General features: G+C 46.2%; 1 protein-coding gene across 2 annotated transcripts in view; it reads left to right on the top strand.

Annotated features, from left to right (window-relative positions):
* cacng6b (calcium channel, voltage-dependent, gamma subunit 6b) overlaps nt 1-12,341 on the top strand; it is a 41,946-nt gene extending 29,605 nt beyond the window's left edge. For both annotated transcript variants that reach the window (XM_083761481.1, XM_083761480.1), the window contains 3 exons: nt 8,450-8,524; nt 9,970-10,107; nt 10,457-12,341. In XM_083761481.1, the coding sequence (XP_083617607.1) occupies nt 8,450-8,524; nt 9,970-10,107; nt 10,457-10,692 (449 nt within the window). In that variant the 3' untranslated portion in view covers nt 10,693-12,341. The remainder of the gene's footprint in view (nt 1-8,449; nt 8,525-9,969; nt 10,108-10,456) is intronic.
* Nucleotides 12,342-25,485: the final 13,144 nt, after the last annotated feature.

Genomic DNA, 25,485 nt, shown 5'->3' with positions numbered 1-25,485 from the left:
TCGAGTCATTAAAGAAAGATGATGCTGAGCGAGAAAATCCAGTTATGTCACGCCGCGCGCCGTAAAGTCCAGTGCTTCTCAAAGCGTTTTCCGTGTCACGGACCCTGCTGCGTTGATGTGCGTTTGGGCCGCGGACCCCCCCCCCCCCCCCCATCTAAAAAACGTTTTTGAACGACTGACATTTTTAGAATCTGATCTCAGGTCAGAATGGGTTAATCAGACCAGTGTGTGTCCAATGGAAACCTCGTATGAATCTGATCTCAGGTCAGAATGGGTTAAATAAAACACAATATAAACAATTAGAGTGGGGTGGGGCCGAGAAAGGCCCTTATTGTGCTTTGCGTGCTTTTGATGTCGCGTTCTCTGGCAGAATGTTGAGATTTTTCTTCAGATCAACGACGCGTTAGAAATACCGTCTCTGTCACGTGGAAATTGGAATCCGCGTTAAGTCCCAAAACTGTCACTTTTGAACGTTTTCAGGATTCAAATTCAAAAGCGACAAAAACAGCGGATGGACAAGCTGGAAGCGCGTGTCGCTTCGTGGTGTTGATCTGCTCTTTTTGCAACATTTCTGTGACTCCGTGCTAGTGTGATCAACTAGGCATTATTAGATATTTTTGATATATTTTTAAGGTTTTTAACTAAAATCTTTGCTTCTGGGGGGGGGGGGGTCCCTGGAACAACATATTTTCAGATGGGGGTTCTGCGGCCAAATACAGATAATTCCGGGGGTCCTTGACATGGGAAGGTTGAGAACCACTGACATAGAAACATATCAGAAAACTAGTTAGTTGTTGTTGTTTTAAAAAAGAAAATCTGCCTCAGGTCTAAATGGGTTAATTTACGAAAGAAATCACTGAAAGTTAAAATAAATATGGAGATAAGCGTTTTCTTCCCACGACAGTGTCCCGACGTATACGATATCGTAACATCTATTTATCTGCCGGATGCTTCTAGAGACACAGACGACGTGGGTGTCCTGGGAGAGAGAGGAGAGAGAGGAGAGAGAGAGAGAGAGAGAGAGAGAGAGAGGGGAGAGAGAGAGAGAGAGAGAGAGAGAGAGAGAGAGAGAGAGAGAGAGAGAGAGAGAGAGACCATCCAAACACGCTTGGCCCACACAGGGCCGTCATCACAGTGGTGCTGCAGGCAATGTGGCGTTTGGAGAGAAAACGATTGTCTTTGTTGTTGTTTTTACGGCCCCCGTTCGCACGCCTCCGTTACCCGTCACGTCCTGATTGTCATCTATCTATCTATCTATCTATCTATCTATCTATCTATCTATCTATCTATCTATCTATCTATCTATCTATCTATCTATCTATCTATCTATCTATCTATCTATCTATCTATCTATCTATCTATCTATCTATCTATCTATCTATCTCCACCACCAAAGGTCTCTTCTGGCGACTGCGAAATATTATTATATCGCTGTTGCGGCAGAACTGTGTGTGTGTGTGTGTGGTGAGTGAAAGTCTCTCTCCTCTGTGTCGGTGAAGCCAAGCGGAATGTGACCACTTCACAGTTTAGATCTAAATATAGAGAGAGAGAGAGAGAGAGAGAGAGAGAGATCTAGTGGGGTTACTCAACCAACCCCACTACTTAAAACGGAAAATACATTTGTTAGATGTGCAGGTTAAAATAAAATCACACTCGTGAAGTGATGTGAGCGTGTTGATGTCTGTGAAGAATGAAATGAATGGATTGCGAGATATCAGCGAGATGGCTGGCATGTACATTACATCATAAATTACCCTAAAAACAAACATTAAATGTCCATAGACTTTTGGCTGGGACAGGAAATATATATAATTAGGCTCTCACGACAAACATTAAACGTCCATATAGGCTGCCCTACAGTATGTCGTACTGTAAGTTCGGAAAGCCATGCATTGGACGGACTAGCACCCCTCCAATGGACAGGCTAGCACCTCTCCAATGGACAGGCTAGCACCTCTCCAATGGACAGGCTAGCACCTCTCCAATGGACAGGCTAGCACCTCTCCAATGGACAGGCTAGCACCTCTCCAATGGACAGGCTAGCACCTCTCCAATGGACAGGCTAGCACCTCTCCAATGGACAGGCTAGCACCTCTCCAATGGACAGGCTAGCACCCCTCCAATGGACAGGCTAGCACCTCTCCAATGGACGGACTAGCATCTCTCCAATGGACAGGCTAGCACCTCCAATGGACAGGCTAGCACCCCTCCAATGGACAGGCTAGCACCCCTCCAATGGACAGGCTAGCACCCCTCCAATGGACAGGCTAGCACCTCTCCAATGGACAGGCTAGCACCTCTCCAATGGACAGGCTAGCACCTCTCCAATGGACGGGCTAGCACCTCTCCAATGGAGGGACTAGCACCTCTCCAATGGACAGGCTAGCACCTCTACAATGGAGGGACTAGCACCTCTCCAATGGACAGGCTAGCACCCCTCCAATGGACGGGCTAGCACCTCTCCAATGGAGGGACTAGCACCTCTCCAATGGACAGGCTAGCACCCCTCCAATGGACAGGCTAGCACCTCTCCAATGGACAGGCTAGCACCTCTCCAATGGACAGGCTAGCACCTCTCCAATGGACGGGCTAGCACCTCTCCAATGGAGGGACTAGCACCTCTCCAATGGACAGGCTAGCACCTCTACAATGGAGGGACTAGCACCTCTCCAATGGACAGGCTAGCACCCCTCCAATGGACGGGCTAGCACCTCTCCAATGGAGGGACTAGCACCTCTCCAATGGACAGGCTAGCACCCCTCCAATGGACAGGCTAGCACCTCCAATGGACAGGCTAGCACCTCTCCAATGGACAGGCTAGCACCTCTCCAATGGACAGGCTAGCACCTCTCCAATGGACAGGCTAGCACCTCTCCAATGGACAGGCTAGCACCTCTCCAATGGACAGGCTAGCACCTCTCCAATGGACAGGCTAGCACCTCCAATGGACAGGCTAGCACCCCTCCAATGGACAGGCTAGCACCCCTCCAATGGACAGGCTAGCACCCCTCCAATGGACAGGCTAGCACCTCCAATGGACGGACTAGCATCTCTCCAATGGACAGGCTAGCACCTCTCCAATGGAGGGACTAGCATCTCTCCAATGGACGGACTAGCATCTCTCCAATGGACAGGCTAGCACCTCCAATGGACAGGCTAGCACCCCTCCAATGGACAGGCTAGCACCTCTCCAATGGACAGGCTAGCACCTCTCCAATGGACAGGCTAGCACCTCTCCAATGGACAGGCTAGCACCCCTCCAATGGACAGGCTAGCACCCCTCCAATGGACAGGCTAGCACCTCCAATGGACGGACTAGCATCTCTCCAATGGACAGGCTAGCACCTCTCCAATGGAGGGACTAGCATCTCTCCAATGGACGGACTAGCATCTCTCCAATGGACAGGCTAGCACCTCCAATGGACAGGCTAGCACCCCTCCAATGGACAGGCTAGCACCTCTCCAATGGACAGGCTAGCACCTCTCCAATGGACAGGCTAGCACCTCTCCAATGGACGGGCTAGCACCTCTCCAATGGAGGGACTAGCACCTCTCCAATGGACAGGCTAGCACCCCTCCAATGGACAGGCTAGCACCTCCAATGGACAGGCTAGCATCTCTCCAATGGACAGGCTAGCACCTCTCCAATGGACAGGCTAGCACCTCTCTAATGGACAGGCTAGCACCTCCAATGGACAGGCTAGCACACCTCCAATGGACAGGCTAGCACCCCTCCAATGGACAGGCTAGCACCTCTCCAATGGACAGGCTAGCACCTCTCCAATGGACAGGCTAGCACCTCTCCAATGGACAGGCTAGCACCCCTCCAATGGACAGGCTAGCACCCCTCCAATGGACAGGCTAGCACCTCCAATGGACGGACTAGCATCTCTCCAATGGACAGGCTAGCACCTCTCCAATGGAGGGACTAGCATCTCTCCAATGGACGGACTAGCATCTCTCCAATGGACAGGCTAGCACCTCCAATGGACAGGCTAGCACCCCTCCAATGGACAGGCTAGCACCTCTCCAATGGACAGGCTAGCACCTCTCCAATGGACAGGCTAGCACCTCTCCAATGGACGGGCTAGCACCTCTCCAATGGAGGGACTAGCACCTCTCCAATGGACAGGCTAGCACCCCTCCAATGGACAGGCTAGCACCTCCAATGGACAGGCTAGCATCTCTCCAATGGACAGGCTAGCACCTCTCCAATGGACAGGCTAGCACCTCTCTAATGGACAGGCTAGCACCTCCAATGGACAGGCTAGCACCCCTCCAATGGACAGGCTAGCACCCCTCCAATGGACAGGCTAGCACCTCCAATGGACAGGCTAGCACCTCTCCAATGGACAGGCTAGCACCTCTCCAATGGACAGGCTAGCACCTCTCCAATGGACAGGCTAGCACCTCCAATGGACAGGCTAGCACCTCTCCAATGGACAGGCTAGCACCTCTCCAATGGACAGGCTAGCACCTCTCCAATGGACAGGCTAGCACCTCCAATGGACAGGCTAGCACCTCTCCAATGGACAGGCTAGCACCTCTCCAATGGACAGGCTAGCACCTCTCCAATGGACAGGCTAGCACCTCTCCAATGGACAGGCTAGCACCTCTCCAATGGACAGGCTAGCACCCCTCCAATGGACAGGCTAGCACCTCTCCAATGGACAGGCTAGCACCTCTCCAATGGACAGGCTAGCACCTCTCCAATGGACAGGCTAGCACCTCCAATGGACGGACTAGCATCTCTCCAATGGACGGACTAGCATCTCTCCAATGGACAGGCTAGCACCTCTCCAATGGACAGGCTAGCACCTCTCCAATGGACAGGCTAGCACCTCTCCAATGGACAGGCTAGCACCTCTCCAATGGACAGGCTAGCATCTCTCCAATGGACAGGCTAGCACCTCTCCAATGGACGGACTAGCATCTCTCCAATGGACAGGCTAGCACCTCTCCAATGGACAGGCTAGCACCTCTCCAATGGACGGACTAGCATCTCTCCAATGGACGGGCTAGCACCTCTCCAATGGACAGGCTAGCACCTCTCCAATGGACGGACTAGCATCTCTCCAATGGACAGGCTAGCACCCCTCCAATGGACAGTCTAGCACCTCTCCAATGGAGGGACTAGCACCCTCCATTGAACGTACTAGCACCCCTCCAATGCAAACAAAAGGAAGGGAGGGATGTCGTATAAAATCACCGATGTGTGTGTCGTCCGCACGGGGAGTGAAGAAGAAAGGCAGGACAAAGGTTCTCCAGATCTCAGCGTTTATTTGGTAAAACACACGAGATTCAGTCGCTACAAAGCAAGCATGTCACAAAGGTCTGTTCCAACCATAGTAAGAGCCAAATGAAGACTCGTTCGAACAGCCCCATTCACAAGAAATACAAGGTGTTATATACTTCGGATCTGATCCCTCCTTTCCAGTACATGAACTAGGCACTTCCTGACTTTTTCGACCAATGAAATCTGGGCTAGTAGCTCATTCAGGTTTACAGAGGCGGGCCTCTTAGCAGAGACACTGTTCATGGAATTAGTTCTACCTTTGCACTAAAACAACAGATGAATGATGAATTGCAGATCTAATGAATACGTAGTTAAAACATAACAGAACTAGATGAAAACTGAACAGACTCTTATGAACACAGTTAAACATAACTAAAAATGGAACTGAACAGACTATATTTAAGAAAGGAATTAAAACAGTTCAACCCAGTAACGAACACTATCTTATAGCACATTTTAAATCAGTACAAATTGCACTCACTATTAATAGTTAGCGTCTCTCATTATTCTATACTGACAGATTGTTAAACGTCATTCTTTAAATGTGGAACAGTTACTCAGCGAAAGTCAATGACGGAGAGTGACCAACTGGTCACCGAGGGACCTGGAAGATTCTGGAGTCCCACCCCAGGAGAGCAAGCTTCAAAGGTTTTAGAACAATAGATGTGAAGTGTAAACATTCCTGTCTCTGAGAATTGAGGAGTCTACAGACGGACCTTGTAATGATGAGACCTTTTACTGATTTAGCCTACATTACGGTTTCATTTATATGGAATTATACGACAGGGACAAGGAGTCGAGGCAGTGGTAGAGCAAGAAAGGAAAAGGAATGAGTTGACTTTGGAGAGACACTGTTTTTAATGCTCTCTCTCTCTCTCTCTCTCTCTCTCTCTCTCTCTCCTCCTGTCACCCCATCCCTCCATCTGTCTCTTTTCCCCAGCACTGACCACCTCTCCATCTGCCCTCTTCCCCCCTCCCTCCCCCACACACACTCCCTCACTCCAACCCTCCATCCATCCAGATGGATGGGTGTTTAAATGATTGCTAAACATGTGCATTACTTAATTTACAAGAAGTCTATACACAATTGGAGCATGTAGAATAATTGTTTTATTTTATTTGATCAACTTTTGCCTGTTAATCTCTGGACATCAATACAGCATGTAGTAAGAGAAATCTATGAAAATCTGGGAACTAAATCGTTACCAATCGTTACTAATGGAATTGTGGACCTCTTATACGCCGACGACAACAAAATATAAAAAGTTTTGGTTTCCGAGATGCTAAATAAAGGTCATCAAATTGTGGTTCTGTGGTTTCAAATGGCAGAATAAATAATGGTCCGTGAAAAGGGTTGAAAACCACTGCCGTAGTGTGATCGAGTAAGGCGTATAGCGTCTGTCATTCTGTCTCCTCTTACTCCTCCGTCTGTCATTCTGTCTCCTCTCCTCCCCTTTCCGTCTGTCATTCTGTCTCCTCTCCTCCCCTTAACCGTCTGTCATTCTGTCTCCTCTCCTCCCCTTAACCGTCTGTCATTCTGTCTCCTCTCCTCCCTTTCCGTCTGTCATTCTGTCTCCTCTCCTCCCCTTTAATTCCGTCTGTCATTCTGTCTCCTCTCCTCCCCTTAACCGTCTGTCATTCTGTCTCCTCTCCTCCCTTTCCGTCTGTCATTCTGTCTCCTCTCCTCCCCTTAACCGTCTGTCATTCTGTCTCCTCTCCTCCCCTTTCCGTCTGTCATTCTGTCTCCTCTCCTCCCCTTAACCGTCTGTCATTCTGTCTCCTCTCCTCCCCTTTCCGTCTGTCATTCTGTCTCCTCTCCTCCCCTTTCCGTCTGTCATTCTGTCTCCTCTCCTCCCCTTAACCGTCTGTCATTCTGTCTCCTCTCCTCCCCTTTCCGTCTGTCATTCTGTCTCCTCTCCTCCCCTTAACCGTCTGTCATTCTGTCTCCTCTCCTCCCCTTAACCGTCTGTCATTCTGTCTCCTCTCCTCCCTTTCTGTCTGTCATTCTGTCTCCTCTCCTCCCTTTCCGTCTGTCATTCTGTCTCCTCTCCTCCCCTTAACCGTCTGTCATTCTGTCTCCTCTCCTCCCCTTTCCGTCTGTCATTCTGTCTCCTCTCCTCCCCTTTCCGTCTGTCATTCTGTCTCCTCTCCTCCCCTTAACCGTCTGTCATTCTGTCTCCTCTCCTCCCCTTTCCGTCTGTCATTCTGTCTCCTCTCCTCCCCTTTCCGTCTGTCATTCTGTCTCCTCTCCTCCCCTTTCCGTCTGTCATTCTGTCTCCTCTCCTCCCTTAACCGTCTGTCATTCTGTCTCCTCTCCTCCCCTTTCCGTCTGTCATTCTGTCTCCTCTCCTCCCCTTTCCGTCTGTCATTCTGTCTCCTCTCCTCCCCTTAACCGTCTGTCATTCTGTCTCCTCTCCTCCCCTTTCCGTCTGTCATTCTGTCTCCTCTCCTCCCCTTAACCGTCTGTCATTCTGTCTCCTCTCCTCCCCTTAACCGTCTGTCATTATGTCTCCTCTCCTCCCCTTAACCGTCTGTCATTCTGTCTCCTCTCCTCCCCTTCCGTCTGTCATTCTGTCTCCTCTCCTCCCCTTTAATTCCGTCTGCACTCATCTTCTCATTTCTATAGACATATTTTTCTCTCTCTCTTTCATATCCCATCCATCCATCTCTCTCTCTCTGTCTTGCTGCCTCTCTCTGTCTCTGTCTCTCTCTCTCTCCCTCTCCCTCTCCCTCTCTCTCTCTCTGTCTCTCTGGTGGCACCATATGTGCGAGACTCAGAGTGTGCTTGCATGTGGGAGTGTGTGTGTGTGTGTGTGTGTGTGTGTGTATGTTTTGTTTGCGTGTGTGTTTGTGCGTGTTTGCGTGTGCGACTGTGCGACTGTGCGAGCGCGCATGTGTGTGTGTGTGTGTGTGTGTGTGTGTGGATATAAATAGGAGAAGATGCCTGCGAGGAAAGAGCGCATGGATGCGCATGAGAAGCCACATCATACATAACCAGCAACCTGTGTGTGTGTGTGTGTGTGTGTGTGTGTGTGTGTGTGTGTGTGTGTGTGTGTGTGTGTGTGTGTGTGTGTGTGTGTGTGTGTGTGTGTGTGTGTGTGTGTGTGTGCGCATGAGCATGTGTCTGATCATTGTGTCTTTTTCCACTCACAGAAACCAACTGTACTTACTTCAAATTCTTCACCTCTGGGGAGAGCGCCGTCATATTCGGCAAGACCGCCAACAAGAGTGAGATACACTACACGTTGTTCACCCCTGATCCTATGCTCTCTCTGCACTTCACAACACTTCACAACATCTGAGTCAGTGTTTTTGGCAGCACATTTCTATTTTAGTTTAGTCATATAGAGCGTCGCAGTCCCGCCCCCTTTCATGACGACGCCAGGCCCAGGAAATAGTTTCCAACGCATTTTTACATTTCAAAACGTATTTATTTAAAGACCTTATAAGCGTCGTACAAAGCCAACTGTTGTCGTGACATCAAACAACAAACAACATTTTGGACCAAACAAATAATTACAAAGAAGAAAAACAACAAAAAAAGTGTTGTAACCTGCCGTTTTCTTCTTCTTTTATAAGTATTTGTTCAGCCCGAAACATTGTGTTTGTTGTCATGATGTCACAGTCACAGACTTTTGTCATTTATTGTACAGTCTAGGTCTTGTATTCCTATGTTTTGTTCCCTGGTCTAGTTTTCATGGTTCTATGTTTGTTTGCTCCAGCTGTGTCTCATTTTGTAATCAACCCTCATGTGTATATCAGTCTTGTTCCCCAGTCAGTGTTTGTTGAGTCATTGTATCCTGTCACCTGTTTCAGTCTGTTTTAAGTTATTTCATGTCTTCTGAATTAAAACACCATTTAATGGTTTCCAACACTACATGCCTGGCTGTCCTGCGTTTGGGTTCTTACCTCACCTACACGTGACACATGATTTGTCACGACAGGAGTTGGCTTTGTCCGCGGTGTAAACGTCTTTAAATAAATACTTTCTGAAAGGTCCATGAGGAAAATGAACGTGGATTTCTTTTCCGGGTCTCTCGAGGGGTGGCGGGACTGCGACGCTCTATAGTCTTTGGAATTAAACTTAATTTTGTTTTAGTGTTAGTCTAGTTTTAGTCGACTAAATGTCATTAGATTTTAGTCGACTAAATCTACAGTTGATTTTGTCGACTAAAATGTATTTTGGTGGGCCTTGATGCCGTCGTAATGGCTGAATTTAGACTTGCATGCGACCAAGTGTACAATGACTTGTGCTGGATCTCTTCTCCACTATAGTCCCTTCCTAACATTTTAGTCTAGTTTTTATTTGCTGAAGTAAAATCAATATATTTAGTCTTAGTTTTAGTCATCATAGCTTTATAGTTTTCATGTAGTTTCCATTTAGTGTTCGTCAGTGAAAAAAAGGTAGTCGACGGACATTTTTCGTCTTAGTTTTAGTCGATGAAATCAACACTCATTCGAGTTTTTTATTCCCACCACTGTAATAATGAACACATACAGTATCATCTTGTCACCTTCCGTCTTCCCTTGTTTCTTCCTAGAAGTCATTATTCTTACGTTTAATAAGAAATACAAAGACGATTTTGAAATCTTGGGTTAAAATGACCTCTGTCTTGTACTTGCATACTTTCCGTCCACTTTCTCCATGTGACGTGCACGTGCGTGCCTCTCAGACCTGAGCCTGTCGGCGGCCATCTTGGCTCTGTTCAGTCTGACCATGATGGTGATGGGCTCCATCTGTATCACCATGTCCATCAGCAAATCAGTGCCCTTCTTCCTCAAGCCCGCCTCCTTCTGCTTCATTCTGTCAGGTGAGACCCCCACCCTGCACGCTGTGAACTCGTATGTCGGCTATTTTCACAATACTTATGGGTAAATTTAATTATACATGAATTAACAACATGTTTTCAGATGGGGGGTCGGCGGCCAAATACAGATATTTTTGGGGCGTCCTTTGACATGAAAATGTATGAGAACGACTGACACGGAAACATAGCGGTTTTTCAGAAAACTGTCAGGATTTACAAGACATTTTGTAGAATCTTTTCTCATGTCTAAATGGGTTAATTTACAAGACCTAGACTGTACAATAAATGACAAAAGTCTGTGACTGTGACACTCTATCCTTCCATTCCTCTATGCTCCCCTCCCTCCCCCCAGGTCTCCTCATCCTTGTCTCCATCGCGGTGTTCCACCAGTCCCTGCTGGCCCTGCTGGCCAGCGACCACAGCATGCCGCTGCACCACGAGCTCTCCTGGTCGGTGTCGTGCGCGGGCGCCGCCGGGGCCGTGCTCGTGGCGGCGGGGCTCCTCTTCCTCCTGCTCTCGCTGCCCTACAACCCCTTCCAGAAGTGCCTGCCTCAAGGGGGCGACGATGGCACCGCCGCCGCCACCTAGCACTTGAATTCCCCCTGTGGAGAGCCACGCGTGTTATACCTGGGAAGTTGCTGAATGAGAGAGAGAGAGAGAGTCATCATCATCATAACCTTTATTTAACCCGTTCTGACCTGAGATCAGATTCTAAACATGTCTTCTACTTCCTGACAGTTTTCTAAGCTTTGTTTCTATGTCAGTGGTTCTTCGATTTTTCAAAAAAATAGCAGATCTACAAGCTGTAGATGCATTTAAATACAGCAATGTCAAATGAAACAGAAGACGGAAAGTATACTCAAAACTAAAAGAACTATAACAGATAAGGCCGAGAATTAATAATGATTTTTTTAGGGACTTCTGGAGCTCTTTCCCAATCAAATGGAGCACCGACAGAGAAAGCTGCTTTTACCAAATAGCTCTGAGTTAGCAAATGGAACCTTGAGGCGGCGTGTGCGTGCATGCTTGTGCGTGCGTGCTTGGGCGCGCGCGTGCTTGTGCGCGTGCACACACCTGTGATCTAATGGTCACCTTAGTTGATCAGAGAGCGGTGGTTCTCAAGGTGAGGGGGTCCCCATGCTATAGCGTCAAATCCACTCCAACCACTCTAATCCCATGCATTGACTATTTAAAAAGACAACGCAGCTTGTATAGATCAGGCAATTTTCCCCACACAATTTTGAACATGTTTTAAACGCTAAACTGTTTTCAGACGGGGCGGTCTTGAGGGCACGGTGGCACAGTTGGTAGTGCTGTCTCCTCACAGCTAGAAGGTCCTGGGTTCAATTCCCGCTGTGGGTGCTGGCGCGTGTTTCCTCTTCCTCGTCATCAGTGCCCATACCCGAAGGCGTGGTTGGTGAAAGGGCCTTTCTGTGTGGAGTTTGCATGTTCTCCCCGTGTCCCCTAGGGTAGGTACCCTCACAAAAACATGCAGTAATCCTGGTCACTAAACTGCCTCCCCCTGGCCAGCCGGGGCGCCTGATGGAGGGGAAAGGAACTGGTTGGAATAACGTGTTCCTTCCACGCGCTACGTCCAACCAGGGAAACTCCCCCCTGCCAGGTGTAAAGGAGCAACTTGGACACTCAGGCATGAAGGAAGCATGAGTTCAAGTCTGTTGCTCTCCCCTTGTCCCCCATATATGGGGACTAGGTTGGTGGAGGGTGTGTAGAGCCCAGGATCACATTAGATGATTGACACAGGGGTGAAAAATGGGTTACAAAATTGTGGGATAAAAAAAAAACATATTTGATATAGGTTTGTCCCGATCATGTGATCGGAAATGCAGGGGCCGCGATCACGTCATTTTCAAATGATCGGAATCGGATCGGGAGCAAATTAAACATGATCGGGACATCCCTCATATCAATATTATTACATCCATATCATGATATTAGACTATAAAAGATATAAATATGGGATCGGGGGGAAATCGGTATCGGCAGATATACTCCAAATCAAATGTTTCTGGGGTTCCTTGATATGACTGTTTGAGACGCACTGGGTCAGAGAGCTCGTGGTACGGGTTATTAATCTATTCAAAAGCTACATTTTTGCCCAGAAACGCAGTTGATTTATTCCGCAATCGATCCCACGCCAGTCACCCACGAGACCACGACCGTTAGCTGTCCTGCACGTCACCTCATTTGTCTCGAGGAGTGAATGAACGTGTCAAAGTTTAACCCATTCTGACCTGAGATCAGATTCTAGCTATATGTTTCTATGTCAGTCGTCAGTCATTTTTCAAAAATAGCAGACCTACAAGCTCGTAGCGCGCCACTCGGTGGCGCGCTACGAGCTTGTAGGTCTGCTATTTTTCAATAGCTAAAGCACGACATGACGCTAACACCAAAAGGGGTTCCTGCACAAAATGGGTTAAAGACCCCGTCCTGTCATCATCTCCACATTGTGTTTTTGTAAATCAATGCCCCCCTATTACATCATCATACAAGAGCGTCTCACAAAAGCCGTGACAATACCAGATCTCCAAGCTCACGGCGCCTCAGATCGCGAGGCGTTTACGTGAGCTATTTTCTTCAAACAATGCGGCATTATATTCCAATATGCAAATAAACTGAATCAAATATAGAATATGTTGAAGTAATATGACAATATTTAATATGTATAGGCGTTTGAGCGCCACATGTAAATAACCACACGATCACTGCTAGATCCGTAAAAAAGATATTTTCTTATGGGGGTCCCTGGCATATATTTTCAAATGGGGGTCCACGGGTTAATTGGTGTCAATGTGGGGGTCCTTGACATGAACAACCCGTGAGGTGTTTCCTCCCGTTTGGGCGCATGCAGTGATTGGAGGATTTCCAGACTTGAAGCGAGAAAAGTGAGAAAGAAAATCACACCCGTGTGAAGTGAGTGGTGCACACACACCCAGGGGGTCAGCCCCGGTTCCGGCGAGCCGCCCCGGAGCGTCCGGAATGGTTGAGAAATGACAGAGTTACCGTGTGGGGGTCCCTGTAACACTCCAAATCATCATACTGTGTGTGTGTGTGTGTGTGTGTGTGTGTGTGTGTGTGTGTGTGTGTGTGTGTGTGTGTGTGTGTGTGTGTGTGTGTGTGTGTGTGTGTGTGTGGGGCGCAACCGTGCACACTTGGTTGTGAAACTGTGAAAACCAACCAATAGCTATTTCCGTGCTCGGACAGACCCACCCAGCCAGCCAGGGACACACATAGTTGTCTATAGGAGTGGTATACTTGCACCACTCTCAAAATGGAGGGGGGGGGATTGTGAAGAAGCAGCTATCCATTTGTGTCACTTATCTATGTTACATGGTCGCTGTGTCTGTTCAGATAGGACCCCGGGGCCCGGGGGGAAATCAAATATTTAGGCCTCGTTTTTTTTTCTCTTTTTTCCTTTTGAGCCGCCGTATCCATTAGACTGCTTGTAGGCCATCCCATCCTTTGAAAGGTCACGTGTCTTTTGATGGGCCACATTATGTCCACAAAAATGGCCCCGCTGCCATGGCAACCATCAATATGGAGGAGGAGTGACACTGCAGCTAGGCAGTAATGGTAGCAAATAGCAATGCAGTGGGAGGGTGTGTGTGTGTGTGTGTGTGTGTGTGTGTGTGGGTCTGCTACTTTTGATGCTTCATGCGTGACTGTGGCTGTATAGTGTGATCAAGTAGGGCAGTTAATTTACCCATAAACTTAAAAAAAGTTAGAATTATGGAGATGAGATGTCTCTGCCCGACAGTGAAATAATAGTCTATATAAATCATGGCTTCAGTGTCTGGCGCGGAGACACAGATGGGCTGTGATGTGAATCACATCTCATTCTGGTCCACCTCACACTGTGGGTCAAATATGATCAGCAAAAAATAATATGCGGTTCCATGTGGTTTTCTGCTGTTTTATCAGACCAGATCAGGGGGTCTCGACTTTTTTGGCTGCATGTGGACCCCCCTGGAAATATGCTTTGGCCAGTGGCGTGCACAGACATTTAGAGGGGCAGGTGCTCAAGTGAAAAAAAAGGGCACCTTGTGCAGCGCATTTTGGGGCGGGAACCCATTTTCGTGCTTTAGCTATTGAAAAATAGCAGATCTACAAGCTCGTAGCGCGCCATCGAGTGGCGCGCTACGAGCTTGTAGGTCTGCTATTTTTCTTTTTATCGAAGAACCACTGACTAAATAATATAGTAGAAGCGTTTTTTTATCAAGATTTGATCAATGTCACCATGGTCCACACACACACAAAAAAAACGTTAATTTTTGGGGTTTTTTTAGCACATTGCCAAAAGGGCAGGTGGTGCTCTAGCACCCCCTAGTGCAGGGGTCCTCAACTAGAAATGATGAAGGTCCACAAATATTTTTTTGAATAAGACAGAGGTCCGGTCCCATGCGCGGCGTCCATCGGAGAGCGGGGCTCTATGCCCGTTTAGTATGGTCAAGCCAAGCTTATACAAATCAGATCCCCTTCCACCCAACTAATAATGGGGTGCAGAGTGCAGGCCCGGAGTGGAACTCCAAATCAGGCCGGGAGTTATACGCCCTGGCAGGCCACACTGTGCGCGCGTAGCGCGCGCCAGAATTTTGGGGGCCTTTGGGGGACATTTTGGGGGCCTTTGCAGCAATTTCACATGAGAAATGTATACCATCTGATGTTATTTATATTATTAACTTAAAAAAAAAAAAAAAATGTTGAATACCCCTGCCCTAGTGTCTATCTGTGCACGCCACTGGCTTGGCGACACCCGCCACACCCCCTCCTCCTCCTCCTCACCCCCAATACAATAATAAATAAAGGAATGTAATAATGTGTGAATATAATTCATTATAAAAATATATTTTCTTTATTATTATAAAATAATAGATAAAATATATCCTGAATGAATACTGAAACCAGATATAATCATTAAGGGAAGTTTATGCATGTACTACTCTTCATTTCCACTTTCCAGCCAGTTGCAAAAATAAATATGTATTTTTTATTTTTTATTTATTTTTTATAATTTGGGGACCCCCCCCCATAATATAATTTGGTGACCCCCACGGGTTGAGAACCCCTGGACTAGATGCTTATAGGCCAAACTAATATGATTTAGGCTGCCATGCAGTGGACACGGCATAGAGTTCTACATTCAAGTTTGGAGAGAAAAAGATATATATCACATTACTGTACATGCATACAATACTGCCATTGTCATTGAGGAGACATGTCGTCATTTGAAATCCAGCGGTTTCACTGCCATTGACGAGACGTCCTCGATGGTCATTGGAGGGTTTCTAGGTTGCTATAGGGACCAATAACTCACACAACTGGACGTGAGAACTCCGTCTCCATCGGCCTCAGTGTAAAACAGAGTCGCAAAAATGCATTTATCTCTAAAATCTTTTCCCAGATTGCGTTTTTTTTTTTTTTTGTGGTCAAAACCAGCTTTATTCACGACCCATAACTAAAGAACCGATGATAAATGGTGGCTTATGGTGCATTTATATAGCGCCTTTATCCAAGGCACTTTACAGAGATTTACATTACATTCACACACCGACGGTGGAGGAAAACCATGCAAAAGGCACCAACCTGCACTACATTTAATACAATGTTAACATTTTCATAATTTCATTGAATTCAGTATTTATTAATTGCTGGTGTGGTCAAAAAGGTTTTGTCAAGAGGCCCGGGCGGTTATAGCTCAACCGTCTGGGCACCAAAGGGCTGTTATTTTGCGTGTCTTACGTACCAGGTCTTATTACTTAACTTAAGACCTGGAGGCATAAGACCTGGAGGCGTGGTCAATGCCATTTGGGTATTCTGAGTGGCCAAAGAGCATTGACCACGCCTCCAGCCGGTCTTAAGTTAAGTAATAAGACCTGGTATTTAAGACACGCAAAATACAGCCCCAAGGGCTGCTGAGCCGGCCTGACGGCATGCCGCAGGTTCGACTCCCGATCCCGACCGGTCGTTGTCCCCCCCCCCCCTCCCCCCCCGAATTCTCTCCTCGTTTCCTGTCAGACTATACTTTCAACCTATCGATAAAGGCGAAAGGAATCATCTTAAAAAAATAATAATGGTGTCAAAGTGTGAATGCTGCTTTTACAGACTAAATGTATGTGAATCGGAGAGAGCTGGTGGTTAAAAATGTCAGTGTAATATATATATAGACTCACTTTGTATAAGCACATCATCTGTATATAAAAAATGCACCTATTTCTTATCTTTGTTCACCGTTTTGAAGTGCCAATGTTCGCTAAAGCTGTTGTCGTTTGGGGTCACAAAACAGTCACTTTTTAGGATGGTATAGACGCTGTGCGTAACAACATGTATGTCATGTATTAGAATGGTGTCTAGACGCTGTGCGTAAACACACATGTACAGTATGCCTGCCACACATACGGTAGGTGTTTTGCCATTAACCCATTCTGACCTGAGATCAGATTCATACGAGGTTTCCACTGGACACACACTGGTCTGATTAACCCATTCTGACCTGAGATCAGATTCATACGAGGTTTCCACTGGACACACACTGGTCTGATTAAATGGCCATCGCCAAAATACACTTCACATAAGCGTTATTATTATATGTGTGATGTCTGTATGTGTGTAGAAATATGATGGGGAAAAATACACGAAGAAAATGATTTGTTTAAAATAAATGTTTTATGGAAATACAATGGAAACATGGTTGTTTTTGTTCCCTTTACAGTACGGTCCCGTTAACGAGATTAACCTGCAAGTATTGTGAGTACCATTGGTGTTTTTGGCAGCAATTTTCTATTTTAGTTTTAGTCGGTCTTTTGAATAGTTTTCCTTTAGTTTTAGTCACATTTTAGTCACCTGGAATGTCTTAGTGATAGTCTAGTTTTAGTCTATTAAATAATATCATAAGATTTTATTTAGGCGACTAAAGCTGCCGTAGACTAAATTTTATTTTGGCGGGCCTCGATGCCGTCGTAATGACTGATTTTACACTTGCTGAAAATGTTTTTTCAGCTTGTAGATCTGCTATTTTCAGCATGCAACCAAGTGTAAAAAAATGACTTGTACTGGATCTCTTGTCCACTAGTCCCTTCCTAACAAGTCGACAGACATTTTTCGTCTTAGTTTTAGTCGACAAAAACAACACTGGTGAGTACATTATGTTGCGATTTGCAGCAACGGAGCACATTTAGCGACGCACCAGGCGCTAACCCCGGATGTATAGCTGAAGTAGCCAAAACACCCCCGAGGCGATCGACAACAACGTGAGTTATGATTAATTCTAATGCGACTAGAGACGGGGCCGCGATGGGCCGTCAAAAACATAATCTTTGATTGGAATTGGAGTGATTGATTTAGATAAAGAGTTATATTCACGTTTTTAAGATTTTCAGTCTCATCCGCTAAAATGGGGGGGGGGGGGGATGAACATTTTGGATGACGTAAGTCCCTGTGGAGCGATGCGCTCGCTTATGATATCAATAAAGTTCCATCCTTTTAGTTAATCTCCTTACTGAGCGTCGAGCGTTACTATTTTATAGGACGGAGAACTCTGTTTATGCCGCTCAGGGTGTTAAGCCATTTTGACCTGAGATCAGATTCTAAAAATGTCTTCTACATCCTGACAGTTTTCTGTCAAGATGCTATTTTTCAATAGCTAAACCATAACATAATGCTAACACCAAAAGGGGTTCCCGCCCAAAATGGGTTTTAATCTTCCATTTAATCTGTCCTAGCGAGTCTCTTCCTCCCCTCCTCTCAGTACTTAGTTTAGACAGTACTTGGTTAGACCAGTCATGAGTCCTACAACTACAACTTATCTCAAACCCTCACCCTAACCTCCCACGGGGGAGCACACCTAAACCTAACCATGTCTAACCAATGACTAGTCTAAACTAAGTATGCACCCTAACCTCCCACGGGGCAGCACACCTAAACCTAACCATGTCTAACCAATGACTAGTCTAAACTAAGTATGCACCCCGATACCATACAACTGTATAGTCAGCTTGCACTGACATTTGTTTTGCGTCCATGACGTCACCGTTCAAGAAACAGACAAGACATTGACATACATTACAAAATGGTAGACATTACGGGACAAAAATCACAGAGACTTTGGGAGTATTGCAATTTGCTCATTTACATTCTGTAGCTTGATCGGTGGCCTCTGCTTTCGAGTGCTGCAAACAGGGCTTGCTGCCTGCCTGGCCCCCGTTACTCCGCCATAGCCTTGGAGGTCAGATGTCTTTCCAGTGTCGCTGACCTTCCTCGGTTGCCATGTCCAGACTTTCCTGGAAGTCACTGGTTGCCCATTGAAGGACCAAAACACATTCATGACATGAGAGAGAGCAGTGTTTAGTTGTAAACGACATGGCGTGTTTGTTGTCATGTTGGATATGGCACAAAATCAAGCAGTGCAAATTGATATGGAGCACCTGTGTGCTCTGACCCTTTGCTTCTTAGACAATGGCCTGTTTTATAGAGCCAAGCAGTCATTATCAACAAATAACACACCGCTGATTTCAGCAATTGACCAATCGGAATCAAGCATTCAACCAAGCCGTATATTCAACCACTTTAACTATACATTGGCTATTTGAATTGAACAATTTGGAAGATAAAGAATATACTAATGGTGGCCCCGGGGGTCCATGCATGTGTTTTGAGAAGCACTGGTTTTAAACCACAACCATGGACTGTCCATCTCTGCTGCGTTCTGCTACAGCATGCTATACTTAGGCATCAGCTCATTGCCAGCACATGTCAGTTGTCACTGCAGAGGTTAGAGAAACTTTATCCATGAATGTGAAGTATGCTGTCTCTCCTCTCCTCAGCTTCTTTTAGAACTGAATCCAATATTGTTTTGAATAATAATAGTATTAAGAAGGCCAAAAAGGCTATATAATAAAGCCGTTTATCTCTCTGTCTCTATCGATACTTTTAAATATTTCAACAGCCAACAAAACATTTTTTACAAAGTAAATGGGTATAATATTATTGTTTTGGCAGAGTAATACCATACACTACTCGTTACTGGTAACTAGGTGCATTTACTATTATACTAAGTATTGTACTACTTCACCCATTTAGTAAATCTAAATCATGTTTCTGTGGTTCTCAAACTATATAGTTCATGTCAAGGACGCCAGAAATGATATGTATTTATTTAGCCTCCGATGCCCATCTGAAAATATGATCTACAAGCTCGTAGTGCGGTACTTTGGTGCCGCGCTACGAGCTTGTAAATCTATTTTTTAACAGCTAAAGTATAACAATAATGCTTAAAACACCAAAAGGTGTTAGCATTATGTTATGCTTTAGCTATTGAAAAATAGCAGATCTACAAGCTCATAGCGGGCCACCGAGTGGCGTGCTACGAGCTTGTAGGTCTTCTATTTTTGAAAAACCGAAGAATGACTGACATAGAAACATGGCTTTTTCAGAAAACTGTCAGGATGTAGAAGACATATTTAGAATCTGATCTCAGGTCTACAGCCCTATATGTCCTGACAGCGCGTCGCATGTTCGAGTCCCTTTCATGACGACCTTTGTTGCATGTCTCCCCCCGTCTCTCTCTCTCTCTCTCTCTCGCTCTTTCCTGTCCATATCCACTTGAAACAACACAATCTAGAAGCATGAGTTCAAGTCCGTTGCTCTCCCCTTGTCCCCCATATATGGAGACTAGGTTGGTGGAGGGTGTGTAGAGCCCAGGATCACATTAGATGATTGACACAGTGGTGAAAAATGGGTTACAAAATCATGGGATAAAAAATATATTTAAAAAAATAAACAAAACAATCTGTGTTGTTGCCAAAAACAAATGTAAATGTATACTTTAATTAATCCATTCTGGCCGGGAACCCATTTTGGTGTTAGCACTAATGTTATGCTTTAGCTATTGAAAAATAGCAGATCTACAAGCTCGTAGCGCGCCACTCGGTGGCGCGCTACGAGCTTGTAGGTCTGCTATTTTTGAAAAATCAACTGACATTTTTTTAAATCTGATCTCAGGTCAGAATGGGTTCATCAAACCAGTGTGTGTCCAGTGAAAACCTCGTGTGAATCTGATCTCAGGTCAGAATGGGTTCATTTCCACCTCTGGTAACCCTAGTTGTCCCTGCCTTCCTCCTGTGCCCTGACCTCTCCGTATCCACCCTGCTTGCTCGCTGTCTCCGGGCAGACCAACAGGGTGGGTATTTAGGGGATTTAAGGGGATCTAGTCTATAGTGGATTCAGGAGGTCACCAACCATATAATGCCTAATGTGTTGAAGCATGTGAGAGGCTGAGCCAAACTCTTCCTGTGCGTGCGTGCATGTGTGTGTGTGCATGTGGTGCATGCGTGTGTGTGTGTGTGTCTGTGTGTGTGTGGACTAGTCATCAGCAGCCTTTGTGTGCCCAGTATAGGCCAAACAAGACACATTTTGGTTTGATGTGTGAGTGACGGCCCTGCCCATCTGCCTCCACTGTGACTATAGCCGGCAGTCAGTCAGTGATCAGGGCAGATTGGAGCACTGCACGCCGTCGGACAATAATTGGCCACAGCTGATTGGGGGTGTGGTCTGGAGAGTATATATATGTATAGGGAGCTCATTCTCTCTCTGTCCTCCCTGGAAGCAGGACCTCTGCTTGGGTTGCCATGAGCCACCAGCTGGCCCAAGGGCCTAATTAACCTTTTTGTTTTCAGTTCTCTTCAGTTCCCTTTTTGCACCTTTTTTTTATCCCATTCTGACCTGAGATCAGATTCATACGAGGTTTCCACTGGACACACACTGGTCTGATTAACCCATTCTGACCTGAGATCAGATTCTAAAAATGTCAGTCGTTCTTCGATTTTTCAAAAATAGCAGACCTACAAGCTCGTATCGCGCCACTTGGTGGCGCGATATTAGCTTGTATATCTGCTATTTTTCAATAGGTAAAGCACGACATGATGCTAACACCAAAATGGGTTCCCGCCCAGAATGGGATTTATACAACACGCACACAGCACTCTCCACACAGCCATACACTGGCCGACACTATTGATAGCAGATCTACAAGCTGGCACTATTTTTGAAAAATCGTGAAAATGTGGCGCAAATCTATGAATATATTATATTCTTTCAGAGAGAGTTTTTAACTCAAATCTTTGCTTCGGTCCCTGGAACAACATATTTTCAGATGGGGGGTCGGTGGCCAATTTATTGAGAACCACTACTGACACAGAAACATAGGGTTTTTCAGAAAACTGTCATGATTTAGAAGACATTTGTAGAATTGTTCCCATGGGTCAAAATGGGTTAACTGGCATCCCCTACTTATGCATCCCCCTAGTAGGCACATGACATGTCATTTAGCATTTTCTTCAAAACACACACTTTTTGCTACTACTCACATATTGTGGGGGGTTCTCTAACAACAACGCTGTCTGAAATGAGACTGATCTCCCCCAGTGTCCTAATGTAGCGCCCTGCTGTTGAAGGCATGAAGGCCCAAATAATACTCAACAGGTCAGCTCAGTTCACGGGCTGGCTATCTGTGGATCAGGAGGTAGAGCAGGTCGTCCGATGATCCATGAGTCGGTGGTTCGATTCCCGGCTTTCTCCTGCTGTCCACATGTCAAAGTGTCGTTATAATGGGCAAGACACCGAACCCCCGAACTGAACCCACTGAACACTATAAGAACCCCCGAACTGAACCCACTGAACCCCCGAACTGAACCCACTGAACACTATAAGAACCCCCGAACTGAACCCACTGAACCCCCGAACTGAACCCACTGAACCCACTGAACCCCCGAACTGAACCCACTGAACCCACTGAACCCCCGAACTGAACCCACTGAACACTATAAGACACCGAACCCCCGAACTGAACCCACTGAACACTATAAGACACCGAACCCCCAACTGAACCCACTGAACACTATAAGACACCGAACCCCCGAACTGAACCCACTGAACACTATAAGACACCGAACCCCCGAACTGAACCCACTGAACACTATAAGACACCGAACCCCCAAACTGAACCCACTGAACACTATAAGAACCCCCGAACTGAACCCACTGAACACTATAAGAACCCCCGAACTGAACCCACTGAACACTATAAGACACCGAACCCCCGAACTGAACCCACTGAACACTATAAGAACCCCCGAACTGAACCCACTGAACACTATAAGACACCGAACCCCCGAACTGAACCCACTGAACACTATAAGACACCGAACCCCTGAACTGAACCCACTGAACACTATAAGACACCGAACCCCCGAACTGAACCCACTGAACACTATAAGACACCGAACCCCCAAACTGAACCCACTGAACACTATAAGACACCGAACCCCCAAACTGAACCCACTGAACACTATAAGACACCGAACCCCCGAACTGAACCCACTGAACACTATAAGACACCGAACCCCTGAACTGAACCCACTGAACACTATAAGACACCGAACCCCCAACTGAACCCACTGAACACTATAAGACACCGAACCCCCGAACTGAACCCACTGAACACTATAAGAACCCCCGAACTGAACCCACTGAACCCACTGAACCCCCGAACTGAACCCACTGAACACTATAAGACACCGAACCCCTGAACTGAACCCACTGAACACTATAAGACACCGAACCCCCAACTGAACCCACTGAACACTATAAGACACCGAACCCCTGAACTGAACCCACTGAACACTATAAGACACCGAACCCCCAACTGAACCCACTGAACACTATAAGACACCGAACCCCCAACTGAACCCACTGAACACTATAAGACACCGAACCCCCGAACTGAACCCACTGAACACTATAAGACACCGAACCCCCAAACTGAACCCACTGAACACTATAAGACACCGAACCCCTGAACTGAACCCACTGAACACTATAAGACACCGAACCCCCAACTGAACCCACTGAACACTATAAGACACCAAACCCCCAAACTGAACCCACTGAACACTATAAGACACCGAACCCCCGAACTGAACCCACTGAACACTATAAGACACCGAACCCCCAAACTGAACCCACTGAACACTATAAGGCCCCGAACTGAACCCACTGAACACTATAAGGCCCCGAACTGAACCCACTGAACACTATAAGGCCGACTAGGCCCAAACGCGTACGTTGCACTGCTCGTCAGAGGTAAATAAAATCAGGTGAAAAGGTCATATATTGAGTGCTGGCATTTTCTTCGTTCTATGCACCTATGAGGTTCGCCAGTACTTTTTTCTTCTAAGACACTGAACCGTGCACCTTGCCTCCAGTGGTCGCCCACCATTGGTGTGTGAATGTGGGAAGCGAGGACGCTGGCGTCGACTGTTCGCCGCTTCACCTCCCAATGTATGAATGAATGGACCGGAAAGCGCTATAAATATGTAATCCAATTATCCAAATGCAATCCATAAGACATGCACGCACGCACGCATGCACAGTTAGTTTGTAATACAAATTGAATTGTGCTGATGACGGTTTGAGATCAAAATGCACACCTTATCTTTTTTCACTGCATCACCTCTGCTTTGTAATTAAATGTTCTATCTTTCCATCTGAAGAGCCTCTCCGTGGATTTTGTCAGTGTGAGGGTTTTTCTTTTTTAGCTTAATATTGCAGCGCATGCACACACACACACACAATCTTGTGATGAGGTGTGATCTCTTTTATCGTAACATCACAAGTTTACACCAGGTATATGAAAGAATGGGTGAATGTCTTTTGTGCAAGCTGCCTGCAAATTGTTCTTGAACTTTAAACAAGAATACGTCGGTGAGAGTACTTGTACTGTACTAAACTTTAGCTACTTTTACAGATTCATAGATACTTTTATACTTTTATATAGTGTACGTTTTATATTATTGTAAAACGTACTTCTTATTAACCACACGAAGCGTTGTTTTAGACTTGTGCTATTGGAAGATGGCTGATCTGCAAGCTCACAACATATGGCATCATGACACATTGTGATTATCGGCTATTTTATAAACATCTTTGTATATTTTGTAACATTCTGCATGATGAGTATACTTTCACTTTTGTTACTTTGTCTTGATGCCACTGCTTTAGTACTTACAAGTACTACAAGTTGTATGATGAATTCCTGTTCTGTTCTTTGGCTATATAGAAGTGTCTATTTGTACTAGTGATGTACTAGTAATCGGCAAACACATCGGTATATCGGACGATATTGGCCTTAATCATAACGCCACGGGTCCGCCTGCAGTCCCGCCTCTTACCACTAGGGCCCAGTGCTTCAAAGTTGGAGAGCTGCACTGGGGGGGGCTTGAGTATATATCCAGCTGCACACACATAGTCAAAACCCAACTAAAACTAAACTAAAATTAAACGAAACATCCAAAAACTGTTATGAAGCCCTGCGGGGACAACAGTCTGGGAGAGGCTGGAAATGTCCCCCCACCCCCCATCCCCCACCTCGCCAGCTGGACCACACAGGCCCTAAGGACCCCCAGCCCGGGATGCCATCAGGGCCTGAGGACCCCCCCCAGCTTTATATACAGATGTCCTGTTCAGTTCACCCACCTAAAGGCTCTCTGTGTACGCCATGCCACTCACTGACATGTTTACTGTTTAGTGCACTGTCTGGTTCCCAAACTCTTTCATGTCAAGGACCCCCACATTGACACTAATTAGCCCCATGGACCCCCAATTGAAAAGATATGCCAGGGACCCCCATAAGAGATGATTTTTACGGCTCTAGCAGTGATTCTCAACCGTTTTACCGTCAAGGACCTCCAGTTGATGACATTTCCATCCCTGGGAATGACATTATAAAATCTATGTTAATTTAACTCTGAGAGTGTACAAATGGATTGGTTCCAAACTATAATTTAGCTGGGGACCCCCTGGATAACTCCCTCAAGGGTAACAAGAAGACTCACCCCGGTGCGTGCCCGTTTTTCCTCCCGGAATTTTCCCCAGTGAGGGGGATAACTTTGTAATATGCTATTGGCTGTTTGTATTCTTTTTGGAAAAATATAAAAAGATACTCCTGTGGAAAGGCTATATTATATTACTTATATTGACCCTATAAACAATTTAGTATTATTTAGTATAAATTATGTAAGGTTTTGCCCACTCAGTCAAATGGTACCTCGTCAGATTATCCCCACATATCCTACAACAACTTCTGTGAACAGACTTCACTGTAGTAGCTTTTCATAAATTATATTTGTACTGCGGCTGTCTGCTGTCATGAAAGTTTATAGTTAGAGAAATTCAAAATCCAGCCGTCTGCTGTCCAGCCTCTCCCACCCCTCACTGGGGAAAATTCTGGGAGGTAAACAGAAACGGGGTGAGTCTTCTTGTATTCCCCTCAAGGACCCCTGGGAGTCCCCGGACTCCACTTTGGGAACCACT

This window comes from Protomyctophum parallelum (genome assembly GCF_964188405.1).
Source record: "Protomyctophum parallelum genome assembly, chromosome: 3".
Lineage (NCBI taxonomy): Eukaryota > Metazoa > Chordata > Actinopteri > Myctophiformes > Myctophidae > Protomyctophum > Protomyctophum parallelum.
The sequence above is the reverse complement of the archived record's forward strand: the minus strand, read 5'-3'. Positions and strand labels throughout refer to the sequence as shown.